The sequence below is a fragment of the Acanthisitta chloris genome, unplaced genomic scaffold (genome assembly GCF_000695815.1).
Source record: "Acanthisitta chloris isolate BGI_N310 unplaced genomic scaffold, ASM69581v1 scaffold14347, whole genome shotgun sequence".
Lineage (NCBI taxonomy): Eukaryota > Metazoa > Chordata > Aves > Passeriformes > Acanthisittidae > Acanthisitta > Acanthisitta chloris.
This window is the reverse complement of record NW_008683270.1, coordinates 4650-27087: the sequence shown is the minus strand read 5'-3', so window position 1 is coordinate 27087 and position 22438 is coordinate 4650. Positions and strand designations below refer to the sequence as shown.

At 46.9% G+C, this 22438-nt stretch overlaps 1 protein-coding gene across 2 annotated transcripts in view; it reads left to right on the top strand.

Moving 5' to 3' along the window:
* SLC43A2 (solute carrier family 43 (amino acid system L transporter), member 2) overlaps window positions 1-22120 on the top strand; it is a 28035-nt gene extending 5915 nt beyond the window's left edge. Inside the window, exons 2-13 of one of the 2 annotated variants that reach the window (XM_009078878.1) lie at window positions 1470-1659; window positions 2644-2699; window positions 3414-3490; window positions 9878-9970; window positions 10647-10780; window positions 11207-11409; window positions 12157-12300; window positions 16077-16215; window positions 16655-16787; window positions 17709-17782; window positions 19529-19652; window positions 20488-22120. In XM_009078878.1, coding sequence (XP_009077126.1) covers window positions 1470-1659; window positions 2644-2699; window positions 3414-3490; window positions 9878-9970; window positions 10647-10780; window positions 11207-11409; window positions 12157-12300; window positions 16077-16215; window positions 16655-16787; window positions 17709-17782; window positions 19529-19652; window positions 20488-20649 — 1529 coding nt within the window. In that variant the 3' untranslated portion in view covers window positions 20650-22120. The remainder of the gene's footprint in view (window positions 1-1469; window positions 1660-2643; window positions 2700-3413; window positions 3491-9877; window positions 9971-10646; window positions 10781-11206; window positions 11410-12156; window positions 12301-16076; window positions 16216-16654; window positions 16788-17708; window positions 17783-19528; window positions 19653-20487) is intronic. The other variant, XM_009078879.1, reaches the window with a different exon arrangement.
* Window positions 22121-22438: the final 318 nt, after the last annotated feature.

Genomic DNA, 22438 nt, shown 5'->3' with positions numbered 1-22438 from the left:
TGAAGGGTGGAAGGTGGAGTGAGGTTTGTTTGCAATGGACACAAAGCTGGGAGGGTTATTTTGGGCAGCTGGGAGAGCCAGGGTGAAACCAGGAACCGCAGTGGTGCTGAGGCTTGTGTAGAAGGGAAGGAATTGCAAGATGAGGCTGTGTGATCTCCAGAGACAGAGGCAGGGTGAGAGCAGCTAAGGGGATCTCCTCCACGAGCCCACACCAAGCAGTGACTGAAGTTGCTTGTACATGAGGGATTCCTGCTAATTAACTAACTAACTAACGGGGGCTCACTGGGAATCTCTAGTCTGGCTTCAAGCAGATGGTGATGTAGGTGACTTCTCTCTCTATTCCTCCTTTACTATTGAACTTTGTCAGATCAATTATTAAATATGGAGGAGAGTGTTTCATATCCCTGGCTTGCAGCAGCAAGAGAGCAAGTGCTTTGTCATAACAGCAAAGGTTACTTCTAAGTCAGATAAGTGTTGGGAGAAGGAGAGGTGGAGTGCACTGGAGCTGTGGGTTAATGAAAGTCTAAAGGCACATGTACTCGAGGAGTTGTAAGCAACCTTGGGATAGGTGTGTGACAGGAGAAGAGTTGACATGAGGCAGCAAAAGGGAACTTTTTATTATTTTTTTTTTTAACTGTGCTGTTTCTGTCTCAGTTACACAACATGGGCTCTGTTCAGCGTGGGAGTTTGCATGCAGAGTTCCTCATGTAAGGGCAAGAACAGAAAGCTGGAGATATAATTGAGCTGTGTGACCTAAAGCCTCTTTGAAAGAATAGAAAATGCTAATTATGGGACAGAAGTTAAAGATACATCAATCCTTTAACAAATGGACAAGGCAGGTGAGCTGCCAGCCCTCCTGGGAACAGGGTAGTTAAATCCAGGAAGGATTTTTCACAGCCAGGGCACTCAAAGCAGGGTGACTGCTGCAAAGCCATTCCTCATCCTGATGCCTGCAGTGAGGGTAGGAAGCTTTTCATTTGAGCAGGCAGTTGCTCAGTGCCAGGCCTTGTCAGCTCAGTGTCTGGAACCAAAATAACTGATTTGGCTGTAGCTGTCGCTAGTTTTGTTAGGGAAAAGATCTGTGAGCACATGATGACTGTAGATTAAAAAGACCTTATTTTTGTACTGGTCCCTTCAGGTTCTGTTGGATTTCATCTCCTGTAATTGCCAGGGCTTTGCTGTATAGTGGCAATGGATCTCTGTCCTTAGGTTTTTCCCCTGCTGCTGCATGAAGTGCCTGTCCCCTGGGTGCCTGCGCATCCTCTTCCTGCTCAGAGCTCATCAGGTTTCTGTTGTCCTTCTGCTGCTCTTCTCTCCCTTCTCCATTTCTCACTGATGATGATGAAAAATGGAATGTGGAGGGTGTATGCCCAGGGTGTTGTGGCACCCTATGTGTGGCACTTTTCTTTTCCCTCCCTGCGACGCTACAAGCCTCATCCTAACACACAATTCTCTCTCATCCCGTGTAGAAGACACCAACAACATCTCTGAACATGAGAACAGCACAGCTGCAGAGCACAAATGGCCTTCCTGCAACGCTCAGGATGAAATGCTGAACTTGGCCTTCACCATCGGGTCCTTCCTGCTCAGTGCCATCACTCTGCCCTTGGGAATTGTCATGGATAAGTACGGCCCTCGCAAGCTGCGGCTGCTTGGCAGGTGGGTGTCCTGGGCTCCCTGGGTGGGCTGAAGGGTCAATTCACACATGGTCTGGGGCATGTGGGTGCTGTTTGGGTGCTGTGCCTGTTGTGGGGTGCCTGAGCTTTGGGAAACGTATGAGGTCTGGGAGCTGATGGCCATGGACAAGACAGCAGAGCAGCTCTGGGATGATTTCAGCCAGCACAGTGAATTGCTCCATAAGGGATGGGCCTGGAACTCCATGTCCACACTTCAGCTCTCCAGTGTTGCTCTATGATCCATAGCCAGATGGAGCCTGGAGGAAGAGCAGAGTCATTTGTGAGTCACTGAGGGTAGCTTTCTCCCTGAGCTGGGAGCTATGTCCTGAGAGGCACAAACCCAAGATGTATTACATCATTGTTTTCAGACTGAGAAGTTAACTTGGGGATAAACATGTCCTTTTGCCTTTTCTAGAGCCCTTCTCTGCCATATAGTGTATGCTGCTTTCTGCCTCAAATAGCCAGTTTGTTAGCTGCTTCTGTCATGCCATGTAGGGATTAGTGACTTGTTGGGCTCAGTGGACCTCAGCAGTGTTGAATTTTAATGCAGTAAATTGATCAGAAACCAAACAGGTCTGTGAGCAGAGTGGGGAATAAACAGGGCAAGTCTCTGAGTCAGACCCTACCAGAGAGTGCTGTGACCACAAGAGGGGCTCAGAACAGAAACTGCTGTTGTCTTTGGTTACTTTGAGGTGAGGGCTGGTGAAGCTCTGTGCTGGAAAACGGGTGGGGAATTTTGGTCCAGCCAGAGCTGCGTCAGTGCTGGGAGGAAGGTTGCTGCCTCAGCCCTTGTGCAAGGTCTGTCTCTAATAGTTGGGTATTTCCCTAGAATTTTCTTTCCAAATCACCAGCTTCTCTCCCTCTTAGAGAAATTATACTGCCCTTGCTTAACGAGCTGAGGAGGCAGATGTAATTTACTGTGTGGAAGGCTGTTTGTGAGGGACTCATGGGTCTGGTTCCCTTTCAGTGCCTGCTTTGCCGTGTCCTGTGTGCTGATTGCATATGGTGCCAGTAACCCAGACTGTAAGTTATCGTTTCTCTGCTGAGCTGGGAGGACTCTGGGGCTCTGGCTTGGGTGTTTTGGGGAAGCAGGTGACTGTACATGGCACAGTGTGCTCAGACGGTCCCACATCCAGTGCTGTACTGGGGCCCTGCTGAGGACACAGCCTGAGGAAGCCAAGTGGCTCTGGGAAGGGCTGGTGTTTCACAACACTAAGTGGAGAGCGTAGCAAGGGCCAAGCATCTGAGATATCCAGGTCTCTCAGCTTTGTATTTGAGCAGGGCTAGGTCCTGTAAAGGAGCAATTCCAAGCAAGTTCATGGCTTTTTCAGGGTTGGGAAATAGGTAATAGCACATGATGTGTAACTGGCTTTCTTGCCAGGGATAGACAGAGCTTGCTCCTCAAGACCAGAGAGTGAGATGATACTTTGAATCCAGATCTTTCAAGTAAATCTTCCTTTTAAGACCATTCAGACAAGCTGCATCAACAAGTTCATTAGAAAAAAGAAACCCATCCCAGGGAAAGATGATCCCATCCTGAACTCCCTCTTGAAGGAGAGCCCTGTCCCTCCTGCTCTGTGTAACTGGGGAGATGGGAGCTGGGTCAGGAACAGCATAACACCTCCTGAGGGTGTTGATCCACTGAGGTTTTTATGTCAGTCCCAAAGCCCTCAAGGCCCTGTCTTCTTTCCCTGTCCACCCCAGTGAAAGCTAAGGGCAGGTTTTTTATTGTTGCAGCTCTGTCTGTGCTGATATTCATTGCTCTGGCTCTGAATGGCTTTGGTGGGATGTGCATGACCTTCACATCACTCACGGTAAGTGAAGAGTTATTGCCTATGTTATCCCTTACTAAGGCTATGAGCTGGGCTAGCAGGAAAGAACAAAGTAGATCTTCTGCCTGTGGCTTGAATAGCACGTGTTTGCATTTGGTACAAAGGGTCAATTACCCTTGGGAGTGAGTACTAGGTTGTTATTCTAGGGCTTGTTTTTCCCCAGTCCTATTTTTTTCACCTGCCCCTTGTACCTCAGGTGAAGCTGGGGGGGAAAAAGGAAGTGTTTTTGTCTAAGGCTCACATTGTCATATGCCTGTACATGCAGTGCTCAGGCACTTGGCACAGTCTGGATATGTGTTTGCACTGGATTTAGCATTGACATAGTGCAGGAAGAATCAGCAGGGCACAAACCCTTACAGCTGGGTATGACCAGCTTTCTGCAACTGCAGCTTGCATCTCATCCCAGGAAAATGGTTGTTCTTGAGCACAAAAGCTTTTGCTTTCAGAAGGGTGAGACTCCCTTGCAGGTTTCTGTAGAAATGCTGTGTTGTTGAATGTGTCCAGCTCTATCTGCACAGCCTGCTTGGATCTGTTTAGTCTATGGATTGTGTGGCAAGCTTTGGTCAACAGTTGTCAGCTGGTTCTCTGCGTTTTGGGGTTCTTTTTGCCTGGAGGCAGAAGCAGTATCATTCTCCAAATAACTGCTTTATTTTCTGCCTCATTACCCTGATTGTTGTCAGTGTGGCTGAAACAGGGCTGGGTGGAAAGTCGCCCAGAAAACAAGTCTGGGAAGCACTGATGTTTTTTGAGCTGTGGTTGAAAACTTTCAGATTTGGACTGCACTACCTTGAACTTGGTGTTGAAGTAAAACTTCCTGTTAAAGTTACCTCTAATTTAACAGGGCTTAGATGCTGGCTGGACAAGGCTTAAACACTGGCTGAACTCCTGAGACCTCAAATTGGCAGGGGCTGGGTTTACAGAGCACTCCGTGTACTGTGATTTTGCTGCTGCTGTTGCTTTTATATATTCAGAGCTTTCAAAACTCTGTGCAGATGTTGCTCTCTCCTTCATATGTGCTGTTCTTCACTGGAAGCCCTGGCTGTGGTCCTGAGGAACTATGGGGCAAATGTCATCTTGACATACGTCAAGTTAAAGCAAGGAAGAGAGGAGCACATCAGTGCTGCTGTGGGAGAGGAGAGAATTCCCATCCTGCTGCTGCCAACATTGGTTGTTGTCTCTGGGTGATTATTAAGGGGTCACAGATTACTCTAGAACTACTGGTGATGATAGGAGTGAGGGCAAGGATAGGGCAGAAATATATTGAGTATGCTGTACTGTGGCTTTTAGCACCAGAAGAAGTAAGCAAAGCCACTTATTAGTGGCCTCATTAGTGAGCCAGTTCTGCAGTGCTAAGGAAGCACAGCGGCAGGAAAAAGGTCAAATCTTCCAAGCAGAGATCCAAGGCTTGAGGAGGTCTGAAGCAAGCAGAGATGCTGTGAGATCACACAGAGAAGCCTCAGGTGGAGCCCATCCCCTCCAGACAGCAGTGTGTTTTGTAAAGAGCTGAGGTGGCTTCAGGCCTGACATCTCACATCCAGAGTACGATGGAGCTGCTTGTGCCTCCCTGCACAGCTGCACAGAGGCATTTTGGTACCTGAGGCCTGTGAATGTGAGTAAAAATAGCCTAAAGTGGGAGGGAAGCACTTTGTCGCCTGCATCACAGCATAGCTGTGCTGGTTGCTGTTAGAACAGCTGTATTTTGGCTGTTGGCAGCTAACTGTTCTGTGGTTCTGCCTGCAAGCTGGGTGCTCATAGTTGGTGTGTCATGAACCATCTTCTGCAGTGATGTGGTGATATCAAGGCCAGGCTGGAGGAAGCTTTGGGGATGCCTCACTGATCTAGTGAGGTGTCCCTGCCCAGGGCAGGGGGTTGGGACTAGATGATCGGTAAGGTCCATTCCAACCCCTAAATTCTATGATTCTATGGTATCTGTGGGTTCCTTCCAGCTGTGGCCCTTGGAGTCAGGGTGTGTGGCAAGGGAGGACCATAGGGACAGCAGGTCCATTGCTGGTGCACTGTGGGTGACGTGTCCTGCACACACTGTGCTCTGTGTTGTGCCCAGGAGAGACTGAAGTCAGTGCTGAAAGGGGAGACTTGGAGACCTTTGTAAGGACGTTCATTACACAGAGGCAGTGAGCACTCATCAACTCCTGGTGCCAAGTGAGCTTGTTCTGGCTGACACAGGCACCGACTGCCGAGCACACACGTGCATGCACAAGTCAAGGCAAGGTGACTTCCTTCTCCCTGCCAGCTGCAGTGACCTGAAGTGCTCCTGGAAATGGGTCAAACCCATTGGTGCATGAGCTGGTCTTCTGCCACCCCGAGTGGGCTATGGTTGCTGCTTCATCACAGGGTGTCCATGAAGAGAACCCCTGCAGCATGTGGGGTTGGGATCCTCCCTGGGTGTTATGGCTTGTGAGGCTCCATCAGGTGTTGAAACCTCCTGGGACACCTGTGTGTGGGCATGGTGTAATCCGATGGGAGAGCAGGAGATGGTGATCCTCAGTGCCTGCGTAAGGGATAAAGGGGATCTCTGAGGATTAGAGCCTGGGACAGTACTCCACAAAGCTTTGCCTCTTGAGTTTAAAGCCTTTTCAATAACAAGTCCCCAGGGTATCACGACAGCACATGGCAAGCTGTGGAGCCAAAACAAGCTGCTGTTCCTGGGTGCCTTGTGGCTCGGGGAGGAGGGGGAGTGAGCAAGTGGTGCTCAGTTCTGGGAACAAGGTCAGACTGTGCCTGTTGTTAAAATGTAGAGGGGAGATTTCTGCCTCGTGACTTGGTCTTAGCCAATATAAGTGAAGATTGGAAATGGAAACAGATCTGTGTTGGTGGCTCTGACAGCAACACAGGAATCTGGCAGTGGTTCTGCTCTGAAGCTATTTCATGCAAAGAAATAAACATGTGTGATAAATTACCACAAAGAGCCTTTTATAGATTGTTCTCTGTCCTGTTTTCCTTTCAAAGAATTACAGCTGCTTTGCTCCTATTTGCTGCTACAAACAGCCCCCTTTCATCAGAGGGGGGGAACAGCGGGAATCTTCCCTGCTAAAAAATATTAGGAAAACTTAGGGCTCTGTGAACTTTTGTTTATGGAGAATTGGAACAAGAATTTCCATATGCTTTGGGCAAAGGGGGCAGTTTGAGGTTTTCCTGGAGAACATATTTTTAGTGCCTGCATAACCTCCAAATACACCCCTGATAGGGAAAACAAAGTTTAATTGAACAAAAATACTGTTCTCCAGCAGTCTAGTTGTCAATCCTTTGACTTCTTCCACTGTTCTTTCAAACTTTCTTTGGAAGAGGAGGGAAACTGCGTTTGGTAATACTACTGTGGTATCTTGTGTATATGGATTGTCTCCAGGAAAAAGCTGGGAAAATGATTTAAAAATTATTGAAAGCCTTAAACTGACTATAGGGTGGATAAGAAAATAATCTGGAAGAGGAAGTTATTAGCTCAGGATTACACACCTGCAGTAAAGAACTCCAGTAAAACGGTTAGTGTGGCGACATTCAGTGTCATTCTGGCAGGGCATAAAGTTAATAGTACATTGAGTATTATTGACATTTACAAAGGAGGTTTAAGAGTTTCCATCATCATAGGTCTTGCAGAATTGGGGCTGTCATACCAGAATGGTCAAAAGTTAGTGGAGGAGTCACTTCTGGCCTGCAGGGATATGATCAGAATGAGGATCAGATCTTTTTGGTGGCAGAAAAACAGAGCCCACTTGTTGGGGCTGTTGTTTTTGTTTGGGGTTTGGGGTTTTTTTCCCTTCTCTGTGGTTCACTTTTTCCAGTGCTTGCTACTATAAAGACATAATGAAAAATGTTTTGGTAAATATTGCATGTTATTTTAGTAACTGGTCTGCAGATGAGACCTGCACAGGCACTGCCACTGCTGGCACTCAGCCTGAGGGGTTTTCTCTCTTGGTATGGACTATTTTCCCTCTTTACCCTCTGCTCCTTCAAGTAGTCTCACATTTCTTTTCCTTCCAAGTGCTCAGTGTTTTCAGTTGCTGCTTTGATTGAGTTGGATAGGACCTTAAATATCTTCTGTCCAATTTCTTTAATCTAGCTGCTTGCTTGGTGCCAAATTGGATTTTAGGAAATCTTTAGCCTTTCTAGGACTTCTGTCCCCATCAAGGCAGAAACAGGCTTGGGTTTTCCCAGACATGGTTGCCTGCTCTATGTCTCCAGTAGCCCTCGGAGCAGGAGGATCCACCTGGGATCTGCTTGTCTTCTGTATGAAAAAGGCTTTTTGTGGACTCTGGATCTCTGGGGAAAACCAGCCTGAGCCAAGAAGCAGCTGTGTTTGTGGAGCTCTTGCCCTGCTCTGAGCTCCCCAGCAGGAGCAGCTGTTTATTGTAATTTCTGGAGATTATCTTAGGTTTGGGGTGTTTGAGATGAAGTGAACACCCAGCCTGGTGACAGTGACTAGCCTTTTTGCAACCTGCAGATACTGTGCTCTGCAGATGCTGTTTGCTGGGGTGTGTATTTAGGCCACTGCTTCCAAGAAGAGATTTTTTTGTGCCTGGTAACAGACCTTTGGATCCTTTGCCTTTTCCTGTCTGCAGCTCCTGAAAGCAGCCTGTTGGCAGCTCTCCCGCATGCAGGGATCTGGGCTGGGTGTGGGGATCTCTCCGCAGAGGAGTGCAGCGTTTTCTGCCTCTGCTGTGTGTCTGCTCGGGGTTCACCAGGCTCAGCACATCACTGCTGCTGCTCCCTGGCCAGGGTTATCTGAGGACCTGGAGCCTGCACTGCATAGGAAGCTCTGCAGTGAGACACAGGGATGATAAACAGCCAGATGGATCCCGGAGTGTTCCTGCACAGGAATACTTCTGTTGTAAACACGCCGCTCCTGCCGTGACACAAGCCAGATTTGCTTGCCTTATATGCTACTCCTGGGAGAGATGGATTTGTTTTTCAGCAGTGGAAGGGGAATGTGATGGCAGCATTTGCTTGCTTAGGCTCGGTCTAATATGCTCTGAATGGTTTTGTTCAGCAGCCTCTTTACACAGATAAAATGCTGGTTATGCTTTCAGTCCTAGAAGGCATCCGCAGTGTCCTGCTTTGAGGTCCTCTGAGGCTGACGTGGTAGTGATGCTCAAGTGAATTTGGGGAGTAAGTGACCCAAAAAAAAAGGAGGTGGGAGGGAAATCTGCCTGCCTGCAGCAGAATCTCTGCCCGTTGACCAACTTCAGAAGGTATCAGCCCAGCTCTCTGCAGCCTAAAAGCTTCAAAGCTTCTCCCTGTAATTTCCAGCTTTCAGGCCATCATTAGTCAGTGATGGAAACTTGCTCACTTCTGGTGGTTTAGGAAAACAGGGAGTGTTCCTCCTTTCCCATGAGAGTGGGAAGGTCTCACAGCTTTTTCTGCCTGCTCCACTCTGCTTTTAGATCCTGAGTGGAAGCAGGAGAGCCAGCCTGGCAGTGCTTTTGCTTGTTGAGGTGGCAGAAGTGACTGCTGTGAGCTGCTTCTAGCTGTCCCTGCTGAGAGCTTTGCTTTTCCAACAGATCCTTGCAGAACCAGCCTGGTCTGCTCTCGGCAATGCCAACACACTTGATGGGAGCCCAGGCAACAAAGTGGGGTGGGTGGCAGGAATAGCAACGTGAGGTGCTGTTGCTTGCTGTGTAGCTGTGCAGAGCAGTAAATCCTTGGTTATCTAGTGTTTGTGATTGCTTTCCTGCCCCTAGCTCCAAGATAGTGTGCTTGGGCATCTGAGCCATGCAAATGATGCAGAAATGATCAGGAGAGAGAGTCTGCTCCCACAGGAGCCAGGGAACTAGCTAGAAATGGAAATGCAAACAGCAGCATAGTTCATGTTTGTCTCTGTTCCTTCTTGTTATAACAGGAACTTTCTGGTCTGCTGCAAAGATTTGGGTACTGACCCAAGGTGCATAAACAAACCTGGCAGTTCAAGGTGTTGCAGGGTGTGTTAAAGTCTGCAGCAATTGCAGCCTGTGTCTAACACCTCTTGACTGAAAACAGGGTGACACACAGAACTTGGGCACGTGTTTTTTTGGAGAGGAGAAGAGGTGGTGGCTACAGACTTGGCATAAGGAACTCTTAGAGAAAGCCCAAGAGCTGGAGCAAATGTTCCAGTGCTAAAGGTGACTGATGCAAAGTATGCTGTCAGTCTGGAAAGGAGCAGTGTCATTAAGCACATAAATCTTGGACTGTAGACGTTCCCTGACACTGGAGACATCAATGCAACCTGCAGAGCAATATCCTGAAGTACTAAGTCATTCCTGGGTAAAAATGCCTGTTTCACATGCTGTTATTCAGGAGCCTTAATGCTAAATGCCAACACCTTCTCAATAAAGCCTTGTTCCCTTGGCAGCCTGTTCCAACTGATTTTTCTCTCCCCAGCTGCCCAACATGTTTGGTGACCTTCGTTCCACGTTCATTGCTCTGATGATTGGCTCCTATGCTTCCTCTGCTGTGACTTTTCCAGGAATCAAGGTGAGGCCATAGGATCAAGTCCTCGTGACTGGTGGTGTTGTGCTGGCGTCTTGCACCATTTAGCAATAATGTGGCAAGAAAGAGAGGCTGTTTGTTAAAGCTCTTTTTTTTAAGAGATGTGCATTTGCAAGATTCAGTTCCTGTCTGTATTAAAGACTTCCCAAGTGGCTGCCTCAAGAATGCAGCAAGTAGAGAATTTTCAAGGTGCTAAGTAGAAGTGAAAAACTGAAGATCTCTTTTAGGAGAAGTTGCTTTGTTAATCTCTAAGGAGTGGATATATATATATTTAATACACATATTTATATCTCTGTGATTGTCACCGATGGTTAGTTTGAACATAATTTAGAGCTAGCAAATGGCACTGAAGGGACAAGACATGGTCACTTGGCCTGCCTTGGTAGATCACTGATGGTTCTGAAATAGATGTTTCATGGCAGAGTTAGCATAAGGGGGATATATAAAGGTAAGCCAGTCTCAGGTGCGCAGGGAGGTTCCTGACAGCTTTCCAAGGACAAGGTCGTTGTCATGAAACTATTTTTTGTTACCAGTTGAGTTAAACCCAATTTAAATGTACCATATTGGTCATTCTCACTGGTTCCACTCAGACCTCATTGAATAAATATTGAAGTATCTTTCTGCTCTGATAGCCAAAACTATATTCCCTTGTGATTTCCAGGTTATATATGACTTTGGGGTCTCCTTCATCCTTATTCTGCTTGTCTGGGCAAGCTGTGCACTGCTTGTTTTCCTCAACTGTTTCTTCAACTGGCCTCTGGAGCCATTCCCAGGACCAGAAGACATGGACTATTCGTAAGTCTCCTCTAGCCTAGCCTTGAGGGCTAATCCCTTTCTTAATCTTCCAGAAAGTGCTGGCACCAAGAACTCAGAGGAAAGGGAACTCCCCTGCATGCTGTTGCCACATCTTAGTTTGAGGATTTATGTCTGACATTAGTGTTATGTCTTGACTGGTGAATACCTGTGGAAAGTGGAACTTTTCAAAGAGTAGGAATTACAAGGAAAAATGATCTGTTTGTAGTCATAAGTATTTCTGTATTTGACCTATGCCAAATTGGCCCAGGGAAAGTATCTCTCTGTGCTCTGGATCCAAACCATTTGAGGGTTTGTGGATGGAAACTGGTGCCTTAAATCCACAAACAGCCTTCCTGACTCCTGCAACTTTGCCGCGTCCGATTCCTCACCCATGTTGCAACTCTCACGCTCTTTGCTACCCATCAGGGTGAAAATAAAGTTCAGCTGGCTGGGATTTGACCACAAAATCACTGGGAAACAGTTCTACAAGCAAGTGACTACTGTGGGACGCCGTCTCAGTGTGGGGAGCTCCATGAAGGGCCCCAAGGAGCCTGCAGCCTTGCAAGAGAACAACAAGCTCTGTCTGTCTACAGTGGATCTGGAAGTGAAGTGCCAGCCTGACAGTGCAGGTGTGGTTCCCTGAGTGCCCCAGGGATGCTTGTGCTGGCACAAACCTGTTGGTCTCTCTGCTCTAGACCTGTTTAGAAGAGTGATAAGTGATCAAGGTGTTTCCAGGGCCATGTGCCAGCCACTATGACTGAAATAAGGTTCAGTTATATAAGGATCCTGTCCTTGTATACTTGCCTAAATACACCATATGGTGCAGGCAGTGGTGGGGACAGCAGCATGGTAACTGCTGTGGCCGCAGAACGACAGTGCAGTTGGGCACTGCTGTCTCTTAGGTAGACTGTTGCCATCATGACCAAATCTTCCTTACTCAGGGGCATCATAGAATGTTTTGAGTTGGAAGGGACCTTAAAAGTCATTTCATTCCATCCCTCCTGCCATGGGCAGGGACGCCTTGTACTAGACCAGTTTGCTCAAAGCCCTGTCCAACCTGGCCTTGATGGTGAAAGCAAATGGTTTGAAGCTTCCTTTTGCTCTAATCCACCAAATTAGCTTAGTCTTCCTTTCTGCTCCCTTGTCCCAGTTACTGGTAGCCAAACTCCAAGCATCTTGAAGTTGATTATGGGAGTTTGTAAGGCACAAGGTAGTTAACTGTGAACTCCTTGGAGCTGCTACTGGCACTCAGTGTTGGGAATGACTAGTTAGGAGTTAGACCTGCTAGGCCAGAGGCAAAAGCCTCTTCTGAAATTGTAACTGTTTAGTTTACCAAGGTATATTGCCTTCTTCAGAGACTGTTATTCCTTCTGCAGCTTCTCCCTCCTTCATGAAGAGTGTCTTCAGTCCTATCCTGTTGCTCAGCCTTATCACCATGTGTGTCACACAGCTGCGACTCATCTTCTACATGGGAGCCATGAATACCATCCTCGAGTTTCTGTCCGGGGAAGAAAGTCAAGGTAGGATAACCTCTGAAGACCCTGATCTGCTTCCCTGGAACTGGGACCTGACCCAGACTTGGTCCTTGCAGGAGGCCAGGGAACCTGATTACTCAGCAGATACACCGTGTGTGGCAGGTAGTGGTGTCAGAGTGCAGCTCACAGCTGCTGTAGGGTCCAGCCGAGGGCTGGAACTAGCCCAGGACAGAGGGGCAGTGAGGTAAATGCTTGAATGTCAAGCTAATTTTAGCCCTGTGCCTGTCAAATGCTATTCCATGCTATTTCCCCAGATAGGTTGTTGAAAGTAGCCTCTCAGGGTGGACTGTGATAATCCTTATTTTAATTGGAAAACCTGTTTCATCAGGTATTTGCTTTACTTATCCTAAGCAAGCACAGGATAGAGAGCAGCTGACTCTCATGACTAATGGTTGGACTAGGTGTCTCAGCCCAGCAACCAGGGGTGGGAGAAGTGAAGTCATAGCTGTTTTGTGCAGCTTGCTGTGTGCTGGGGAGGCTCAGGGTGCTCCCTGCCTTGGGCTCTCTGTATTTATAGTTCTCCTGCAGTACATGGAGCAAACAGGAAAGAGTACATTAGTTTACTGTTGTTGAAAATACCCGGGATTGCAAAACAAGACTTGGCCTTTTTTTTGGTTGTTTTTGTCCTTTGTAGTAAGATCCAGTTTGAACTTGTTAAATCTGGATTGCATGAAGCTGATAAATCAAGAGGCACTCCTCTGAAAACAGGAGTGAGCTCTGGGGGAGGGAAGGAAACTCAGGAAACTCCAAGTGCCCTGGCATTCCCTGAATTGCTTTGTTTCTTGAGCCTCTGAGAGCCTGCAGCATTCAGCTCTTTATCTCCTGCCTCAAGAGCCAGTTTAGACATTAAACAGTAAACAGGACGAACTTCACACTGCCTACCTTTCCCACTAAACTACTTAGTTTTCTGCTTACCTTGTAACTCTTCACTGCTTTTTTTTTAAAATTTATTTATTTTTACCCTGGCTTGCTCTAGTTATTTCTCTTTCACTTTTTTTCCTCTCATCTTCTCCTTGGAATTTTAGAATTAATATTAACTATATTAGCTGCCAATTCTGTTTAGATCAAGCTCTGGGCTAAATCATAGATTGCCCTATGGGTATATTGCTTTTTTTCCTGTGCCACCTTTAAGATTTTTCCCTATTTTCCCCCCTCCTCCCCCTGACTGTAGCCTGGGCTCAGTGCAGTGCAGTTGCTGTCTTGGTGTTTCCATGGCATCAGCAAAACAGTGGTATTGTCTAGTCGCAGCAGTGTCAGGCTGCAAGAGCAGTTCCAAGGCGCGTGCAGCTCTCTAGAAATGTAATCTGTGAGGATCAGGAGGGGATGGGCTGATGCTCCCTTGGATTCCTCATCCTTCTTGCATTTATTTGCTTGAGTGTGATTTGCTTAGAGTGCTCCCTCCTCCTGCAACTGCTCTCAGGAGCACTCAGCAAGGGAAGGAGAGAGTTTGAGTCAAATCCTGCAAGTGGTCAGAGAAAACTTAAATATTCGTGGGAGCAGAACAAGAGAGAAGGATATGGGGAAAATCATGCAGATAGATAGTAAAGCCTTTAAGTTGCAGTGAGGCACATTGTCCTTGGAATTCCTATTTGCTGTGCAGATCGTGGTGACTTAGACCTGTCATGAAACCTAGAGGTGAAGAAAGCAGTCAGACCTTCAGAAAATCCCCAAAAGATGAGGAAGAAGCTAATAAGTTCAGTTGCTCTATAAATTACTGTGAAATAGTGTTGTAGAAAGGCAGGAGAGAGCAGAGCTGTTGTGCCTAGAACTTGAAATTTGGCTGTGTCTTTCATAAATTTTGACCTTGCTTTCAAGTGTGGTCATACTGGGGAGACCCTGGGTAGAATCATGGCTGGAAAACTCATCTCCATGAGGTGCTTGCTCAGGATAGTTTTGAGGGAAAGACATGCAGAACTGTGAATGTAAAGGGTTGTGCCCATGTGTGCTTCCATTGTTTGCTCTACCCAGGCTGCAATTTGGCTGTGTCTTTCATAAATTTTGACCTTGCTTTCAAGTGTGGTCATACTGGGGAGACCCTGGGTAGAATCATGGCTGGAAAACTCATCTCCATGAGGTGCTTGCTCAGGATAGTTTTGAGGGAAAGACATGCAGAACTGTGAATGTAAAGGGTTGTGCCCATGTGTGCTTCCATTGTTTGCTCTACCCAGGCTGCCTGCCATATGTCTACTTTTCCTGCTGATATTTGCTAGGTATTGTTCTCTTTTTCTCCTCAGGCAAGAATGTTTTCTAAGTTTATAGAGAAGCTGGAGGCCCTGTTTTGTAGCAGCTACTGTCTTTCCTTCTCCTGATGCCCCATAAATTTTGCTGACCCCATAAATTTCATTCCCTGCTCCAAGTTGGCCTCTGCACTTGCTGTTTAGAGCCCAAGATCAAATGTTCAGAATAGCACAAAGAGGCAAAACATGACAGCGTGGTTTGCTTCTTACTCTCTATTAAAAAATAACCAGACAACAGTAAATCAGCTCCTGGAGTGTTTGTAGAGGGTGATACCACCTGTTTCTCTTGGCTGCTGCAGTTGCTATAATGAGAGGGGATGTGGGGTCACTTCAGAGCTTGCCTTTGTGGGAGTAATGGGGGCATGAAGGTGAGGTTGGACTTGGAAGTTCCTCTTGGTTCCTTTGCCAGCAACTGGAGCCAGGAAGGTATCATCAAGTGCCATGCTTGAGCACAGCAGAGCAGCCCTGCTGGGGTTTGCTGCAACTGCATGGGAGAGAAAGGCTTGTTGGAGACTTCTCTCCATTACTAAGTGGATTTTGGTGTAAATCCTGGGTGTACTGCTTTGGTTAGACCTAGAAATGCATTGGGAGGGGCAGACTAAGATTTGGTTTGGTAGTTTTGCTTACAGTGCTGTAACTTGTAAGCACTCTGTGCTGAGATGGGCAGTTTCAGGACTACATCCTTATTTTGGAGCTGTGGTACACCATGACTCACCAGCCCTTCTGTGTGATGCCTAAATCCATCACATGGGCTGCTGAGAGGAAGTGGAAAAAACATTGCAGGGTGGGGGAACTGCTCAGTAACAGGAGGGGACAGTTTTCTCCTAAGTCTGCTGGCATCAGCTTTCCCTTGGCAAACCATGGAGACACTTCTCTCATCTATAGCACGTGGGAAATTTTCATCAGTTTGAGTGTTTAATGATTGCTCTCAAATGCTGTGGATTTTTGCTACTAATCTCCCCTCCTTTTGCCTCCAAACCTGTGCATTCAGCACAAAAGGGGTTAGTCCTCACCTTCCCAGCCTGTTTGTCCTTGCTGGAGCTTCCCAGCTGGAGAAGATGTAGCTGCAGCTCCCAGCGAGGCAGGAGAGGAGATGACTAAGGCAGGTCTAGCTGTGCAGCATATATAGCTCATAAGAACTTGTCCCGTTGGTTTTAGGCAGAATAAACCTCACTGGCATTAATCAGGAGCTGTGTCCCATTTTTGGAGCCCTACCTGCTGTTGGGCTGCTGCTGCTACTCGGGGAATACTAGTGCAGGATCAGAATGGCTATAGGAAGTGAGCCCAGTACATCCAGTGTGGGATGTACTGAGCACATCCTGTCTCTGGGAGGTTGAATGATGGAGTGAAGCTTTGATGTCCCATCTCCTTCAGCCCTGTCTGTCAGCCTGTGAGCACATGAGGTCTGGGCTCCTGGGTGAGGTGATCAGTGGGGAGAAACAGAGTGGTTTATTGTTTGTTCTATTGCTGCTGTGGTATCGCTTGGACTGACAACTACTTTCAATTGGTTTTTTTCCCCTGCAGTGGCTCTCTACACTTCCATTTTTGGGGTGTTGCAACTGCTGTGCTTGCTGACAGCACCTGTGATCGGGTACATCATGGACTGGCGGATGAAAGAGGGTGATGATGGCTCAGAAGACAATGAGGAGAGCAACGCTGAGCAGTGCGTAGTGTGCGCCACCCGGGACATGCAGCACCTAGCAGGCTCCCTCTGCTCTGCATTGTGTGTTTTGTGCTGAAAGACTGAAAAGAATATTGGCTCTTCAGTATAGAAAAGAAAGCCTGAAGGAAGACTTGATAATTGCAGAGGAAAGGAGCCAACTATCTTCCATGGCCACTAAGATCAGTCAAGAAGAGCAGATTTAAATTGTAGCAGGAGAGGCTCAGACTTCCCTCCTAGCCCAAGAGTAAGAGTAACAGCACTGAAATAATTACCCAGATGTTCCTCAGCTTCCACTGATGGAAATCTCAGCACCTCCATAGGCACACCTCTAGCCACACTGGTTTAGATAGAGTTGATGTGATATGTGGAGAATCTTGCTGTGAGTTCCAGTTAGCTGCTGGAAGTGCTTTTTGTAACACAGGTTTTGCTGTCCTTCCAGAAGTGACAAGAAGAAGAAAAAGCGAGATCGTCAGATCCAGAAAATCACCAATGCCACCAATGCCTTTGTATTCACAAATTTCCTGCTGGTTGGATTTGGAATCACCTGTCTTATTCCTAATCTGCCGTTGCAGGTGAATAGGTGGAGTGGATGGGGATGCTGGAGGGGCTGGCAGTGTGGGGCCTGGCAGAGCAACAGGCAGGAGAACCTGCTAGTGGCAGGAGGGATTTGTGGCAGTGCTGGGAGGTTGCTGTACTGCTTGAGAACCCCAGTCTTAGAGTTCAGACAAAGACCTCCATGCAGTTTGTCTTTTGAGACAACTAAAGAAGTAGCTGTAGTTAAAAGGTCAGAGTTGATTCAGAATTTATTCACACTTAAAAGTTTCTGCAGCTGACTTCTGTAATAAATATTTTCCAACCAAGGTCCTCTCGGCAGTGCCTGTATGTTTAACCTAGGTTTGATTTAAGCTGCTGATGGTTGGAAAACTTGCTGCAAGAAGCATAACACAGTGATATATACAGGAGGTTATTTCTGCGTCAACTGCTGTGCCCAAAGGTACCTGTGGGATTATAAACCTGTTAAAATATTTATTCTGTGGCACCACCTATTTTTGGCAGGGGAGTTTAGTGATTTTATGCTATACTTAAATATGCCCTGATGATGTAGGCAAACAGCTGTAGTTTGCTCATACTTGTGCATTGTCTGCAATAACTTGTGGAAAATTAACTAAATCGGTTGCCACGAAAAAGGTTTGTGATCCTGGTCACAGGTTGCTGGGGACATGTCCTTGCAGCAATGCCATCTACAAATGAGAGAGGTCTTGTGTGTGGTTAACCTCAGAGGCACAGTGTGTTGGCTTTTGCAAAGTAAGGAAAAGCAGTGCCTTGAAACAAGTACAGATTTCTTCCCTTGTGCTGAGCTTTCAGATTTGGGTTCTGGATTACCCAAGCTCACCTTTGTGCTAGAAAGAACAGCTTTCAGGAGTGGTTTGTGTTGAGGTCTGGCACATTTGGGTATTATCTAGAATGTGACATTTTTCTGCTTCTCTTTCCAGATTCTTTCCTTCATTTTGCACACAGTTGTGAGAGGATTCATCCACTCAGCTGTGGGAGGCCTCTATGCAGCTGTGTAAGTCTCTGCTTACCTATAAAATATGTCTGGCCAGATAACGTGGTTGATGATAGGCTGTCCAGGTGAGAGGAACATCAGGAAGTGAAGTCTTCATGGTCAGAGGGAACAAATGATGCAACTTGTTTTCTCAGTCATCACTAGACAGGACAGTGGCTGGACTGAAGTCCTAGCTGCTGCTTTCCCTGTTTAGCAACAGCTAACCCTTTTGGCATGGCTAGTGAAGTGGGGCAGGCACAGCTATGTGTGAGCCTCAGGTGAGACTAAGCTATTGACACTATGGTTATATAGTAAAAACTCAAGGCTTTTTTTGTCTTACAATGAGCAGATATGTGCGTGTGCCCAAGTAAAACATTGACGTAGTTGCAAACATCACTACTGGTGTGCTGTGAAGTTACACTGGTAAAACATTGCTCAAGATAGCATTAGTGGTGCCTCCTCCTTTTCCCAGGGCAGATCATCCATCCTGTCTCCAACTTATCATAATTATCAATAGCTGGCTCTAAATACTCTCTTCCTTGTTAAGCAATGTTTCTGGTTTTGAAAACAGATCTGCCCCTTTGTCCTGAGCTGTTGGACAGAGGAACAGAAAGAAGCTGTTGTCTTTCAGAGAATTGCAGAACCATTGGGAAGGGACCTCCTGATACCATCTAGTCCATCCCTCATGCTTGAGCAAGGTCAGCTAGAGCAGGTTGCCCAGGACTGCATCCAGTTGTGTTTTGAGTATCTCCAAGGAAGGAGACTCTGCAACTCCACAGACTCCTCTTGTCAAAGGTTTTGGTCCCAGTGTCTGGGGAATCCAAACTAGGAAACCCTCCAAGACTCTGTTTCAGACATGCATAAACCTTTGGTTCCCTGGCAGCTAGAAGCAAAAGATTTTTGTCTTAGGCAAGGTAAATACTTCTTGCTTGTACATATCAGCTTGCTTGTAAACTAATCCTATTTCACTATTGCCACTCTCTGGAACTTCCTGGAGTGAAGTAGTTTTGCTTTGAATGTGACTTCTTTGAATATTTGAAGGGTTTGATCTGCTTCTTTCTTTCCAAGCTTAGTTTAACCTGACCCTTTTTAATCCCTGCTCAGTCATGGAAAAAGAAGGATGTTAGACAGCTACTGAAATTTATTTTTCCATTAGTATTATCTGATATTCAGCACTTGCTAGTCAACAGTGTTTAGTTTGACATAGGATCAGACTTGTCCTCTAGAAAGGGAAACACATACTAACCTGTTGTGCAGGTTTCAATCACTTCCAAAGGGAGCAAATTGTTATGACCAGATGAAAATGATTGCTCAGCCACAGGTGCTGTCATCTGGGTAAAGAGGCCCAGCTTTTAACTTGTAAATATCAACGTTCTGCTCCCTGTGCAATAGGAACAGTAGTTGTATAAGCTCTTCCACCTGCCTACAGTACAGCTGCAAAACAAAACAAGTGCTGGATCTGATATTACTTAAGTTCGAGAGCTCAGGGTGAGAATAGTCTGGAGAGGAAGGCTCCAACCTTGTCACCAGTGCCATTCTCCTCTTGAGAGCACTGTGCTCACCATCAGGTATAGCCAAATACCCTGTAAAAAGAGGTAGTTACACATAAGTCCAGGAGAGAGAAGTTCTTCATGTATTACCTGTCTTGGGACTGTGCTCTCAGGTTAGTTAGTCTCTGTTGTTAGTTGCCTGGGAATGTAACCTGATCTGGGTGATGTGAACAGTCAAGGTGACACATAATAATGCTGTTGCTTTCTTTGTTGACAGATACCCCTCGACTCAGTTTGGCAGCTTGACAGGGTTGCAGTCGTTGGTCAGTGCCCTCTTCGCCCTTCTGCAGCAGCCTCTCTTCATGGCACTGACAGGACCTTTGAAAGGAGATCCCCTCTGGGCAAGTTCTTCTCAGATTTAATGTGAAAGCTTGGTGGTTAAGATGACTTTTAGCTCATATCTTGGAAAACAAAAGGACTCCTGTTCATGAACCAAGGTTAACAACAGCTGGATTTTTACTTGTCCCTTAGTGTGCTGTTACCTTGGTTCTGTCCAGGAGACCATTCCCTGTGTGAGTAATGACTCCCTGGGAGAGAAAGCCATTAACCCTTCTGCTGGTGTATGGAAAGGGAGGAAGGGAATGCTTTCTACTGACAGCTTATGTGGCAACTCAAAATCTATCAGGTTAAAGTGAGTGGACCTCAAGATATAGTGGAAATCCTTTGACCCTTGAGAGCTATTAGCTCCAACTGCCAGTAAATTTTGGATTGCTGACACTAATGTCTGAAAAGCCAAATGGCTATTGAGGGTGGGGGTGATGTGGTGTCTTGCTGAGAGTCTGAGTAGCTCAATAAAATCATGATATGAGTGATCTTGGGTAGAGTTCTGGTCTCTAGGTTACATGTGCCCACACCAGCAACCTATTGCTCCTCAGCCTGCAAACTTGGTGTGAAAGAGCTGCAGCTCCAACAACCTTGTCTGTTCTGTGGAACAAGTCTCCCACAGCCAAAATCCAGAGCAACAAACTCTTGCAGCATTTGTCTTGTACAGATGGTGCTCTGGGCACGGGAGTGTAAACACAAATCCAGTGGAGGATGTTGCCAACACACTGAGCAGGGCGTCTCCGGGTTTGCCCACAGCTGAGTGCCCTGGGCTGGGTTCTGACACTGCAGCATGCGTGACTGGGTGGTTGTCCTCCCCAGCCTGCCTAATTGTGTTTTCCTTTCTTCCTGCAGGTGAATGTTGGCTTGCTTGCCCTGAGCCTCTTGGGTTTCTGCCTTCCAATCTATCTGGTCTGCTACAGACGCAGGCTAGAGAAAGAAAAACAGCAGAAGTTGGAAGATGCCAAACTTTTCTTCAAAATCAATGGCACTCCCACTGAGGAAGCCTTTGTTTAAACTGGTGCTTCAAATAGAACCTCCCCTGTACAGGTTCCTACCACATCCGTGGGTTCTACCTGTGGTGTAAGCCAGGCTTTTCCTCTCCTGGCTCTGCCAGTCTTTGCTCCTGACTGGAGTGAGGGCTGGACATTATGACTGAGATTTCCTCAGATACATGGCAGGAGGAGACTTCTCACTCCTTACTCCAAAACACAGGACACTTTTCCTTTTTATAAAGGCCACGCAGATATTGTGTCTTAAATTATCCCCTGATCACACTCTCCAGCAGCAGAGAGTTTGCATAGGAAATTGGGGAGAGAAGGAATAGAGGGATGGGGGAAGAGGGAAGACAGACCATAATTTGAGTTTGCAGATGTAACACACTGAAGTCTGTTTTCTCCCCCTCTTCCCCCAACCTGGGCTGACACAGTCTCGGATGCAAGCTGCACTCTCCTCCCTTCCTGAAGCTTCATAATGGTCTTTCTGCTTGATGTGTAGCTGGACCCAGTGGTTTTATTGTGTATCCAGAGGTACCCCAGACTGTTTATGAGGCAGGGAAGGGGTTTTTATTCCGATGTGTATGAGCACAGCTTCGATGTATTGCTAATTGTTGGCTGCTGGCATTGACAGCTTCCAAACCTTTTATTACTGCAAATGACACAGACTGTGAGCAATGGATCTGCCTTCCACACTGAAATGAAGAGCCTAGTGGATTGTTGGTCCTAGACCAAGCCTTCAGAGGCCTGGAATTCCTCTTCTTCCCAGTTCACAAACCACCTGTACGTGTTTTAAGCTGTCTGCAGTCCTGGAACCACTGAGATAGGAATTGGATCTTGTTCACCGATGAAGTGCTTTGAGACTTGTTGCCTTCTGCCTCTTCTTCCCTGCGACATGACCGTGGGAGGGGAACAGCAATGTGTATTTAGTAAAGTGGAGAAGCTTCTTGAAGCTGAGTTCTGAGGCTCCAGATACCTTGGTGTTCACATGTTGTGAGCTGACTTGCTTGTGAAAAGAACCAAGAGTGCACAACAGCCCTTTGTGTCTGGTGACTGGATCCTGTGGACATATGGCAGGGTGATGTGGTGATGTAATTTTTCCTTTAGCCATAGCTTATTTACATTGCTCTGATAATAGTCACCAAGCTGCTGAACACCAGGTTACTGTGACTGACCAAAATGCTGCCAGTTGGGCTGTACTAAGAGCCTTCTGTGATGCTGATGCTCTGTCTGGACAGAGCACGTGGTGATTGATTGTATGGTGAAGTTGACTGCCAGAGCAATATGTGTGGGTAAAGGTGCCCCAAGGCCTATTCACCAAGGAGGGAATACAAAGGGAATTTTTAACCTGCTTATTTTTATAGAGGTTTTCCTAAGTCTTGTCTAAAGTAGACTTTTCTGCCCTTAACCTTGCTGAGGTCAGTAGCTCAGCCTGTGTAGCCTTGTGACTGGTGGTAACCACTGGACACTGCAGTGGTGAGGATGAGCATCACCAGTGTGTGCACAGCAGTGTGTGCTCTGGGCTCAGCTGGTGGCTGGGGGGAAGGTTGGGGCAGAAATAAAACAGTGATGAAGATGTAGTGGTGGTGCTTTCTGAAGAGTGAACTCCTGCATTACTGCAAAGCCTAGCAAGGGGGCAAGTCATTCAACTCCATGTCTGCTTGGAAAAGTACAGGACTCCATCACGGTTAGCGCTGAGCTGAGGATTAGCTACACCACCACACTCAGACTTTGCTTTGAGAAATTACTGGGAAACTGGGCCTTAATTCCTCGGATGGATCGAAGGATACAGATGCTCAGCTCAACAAGGG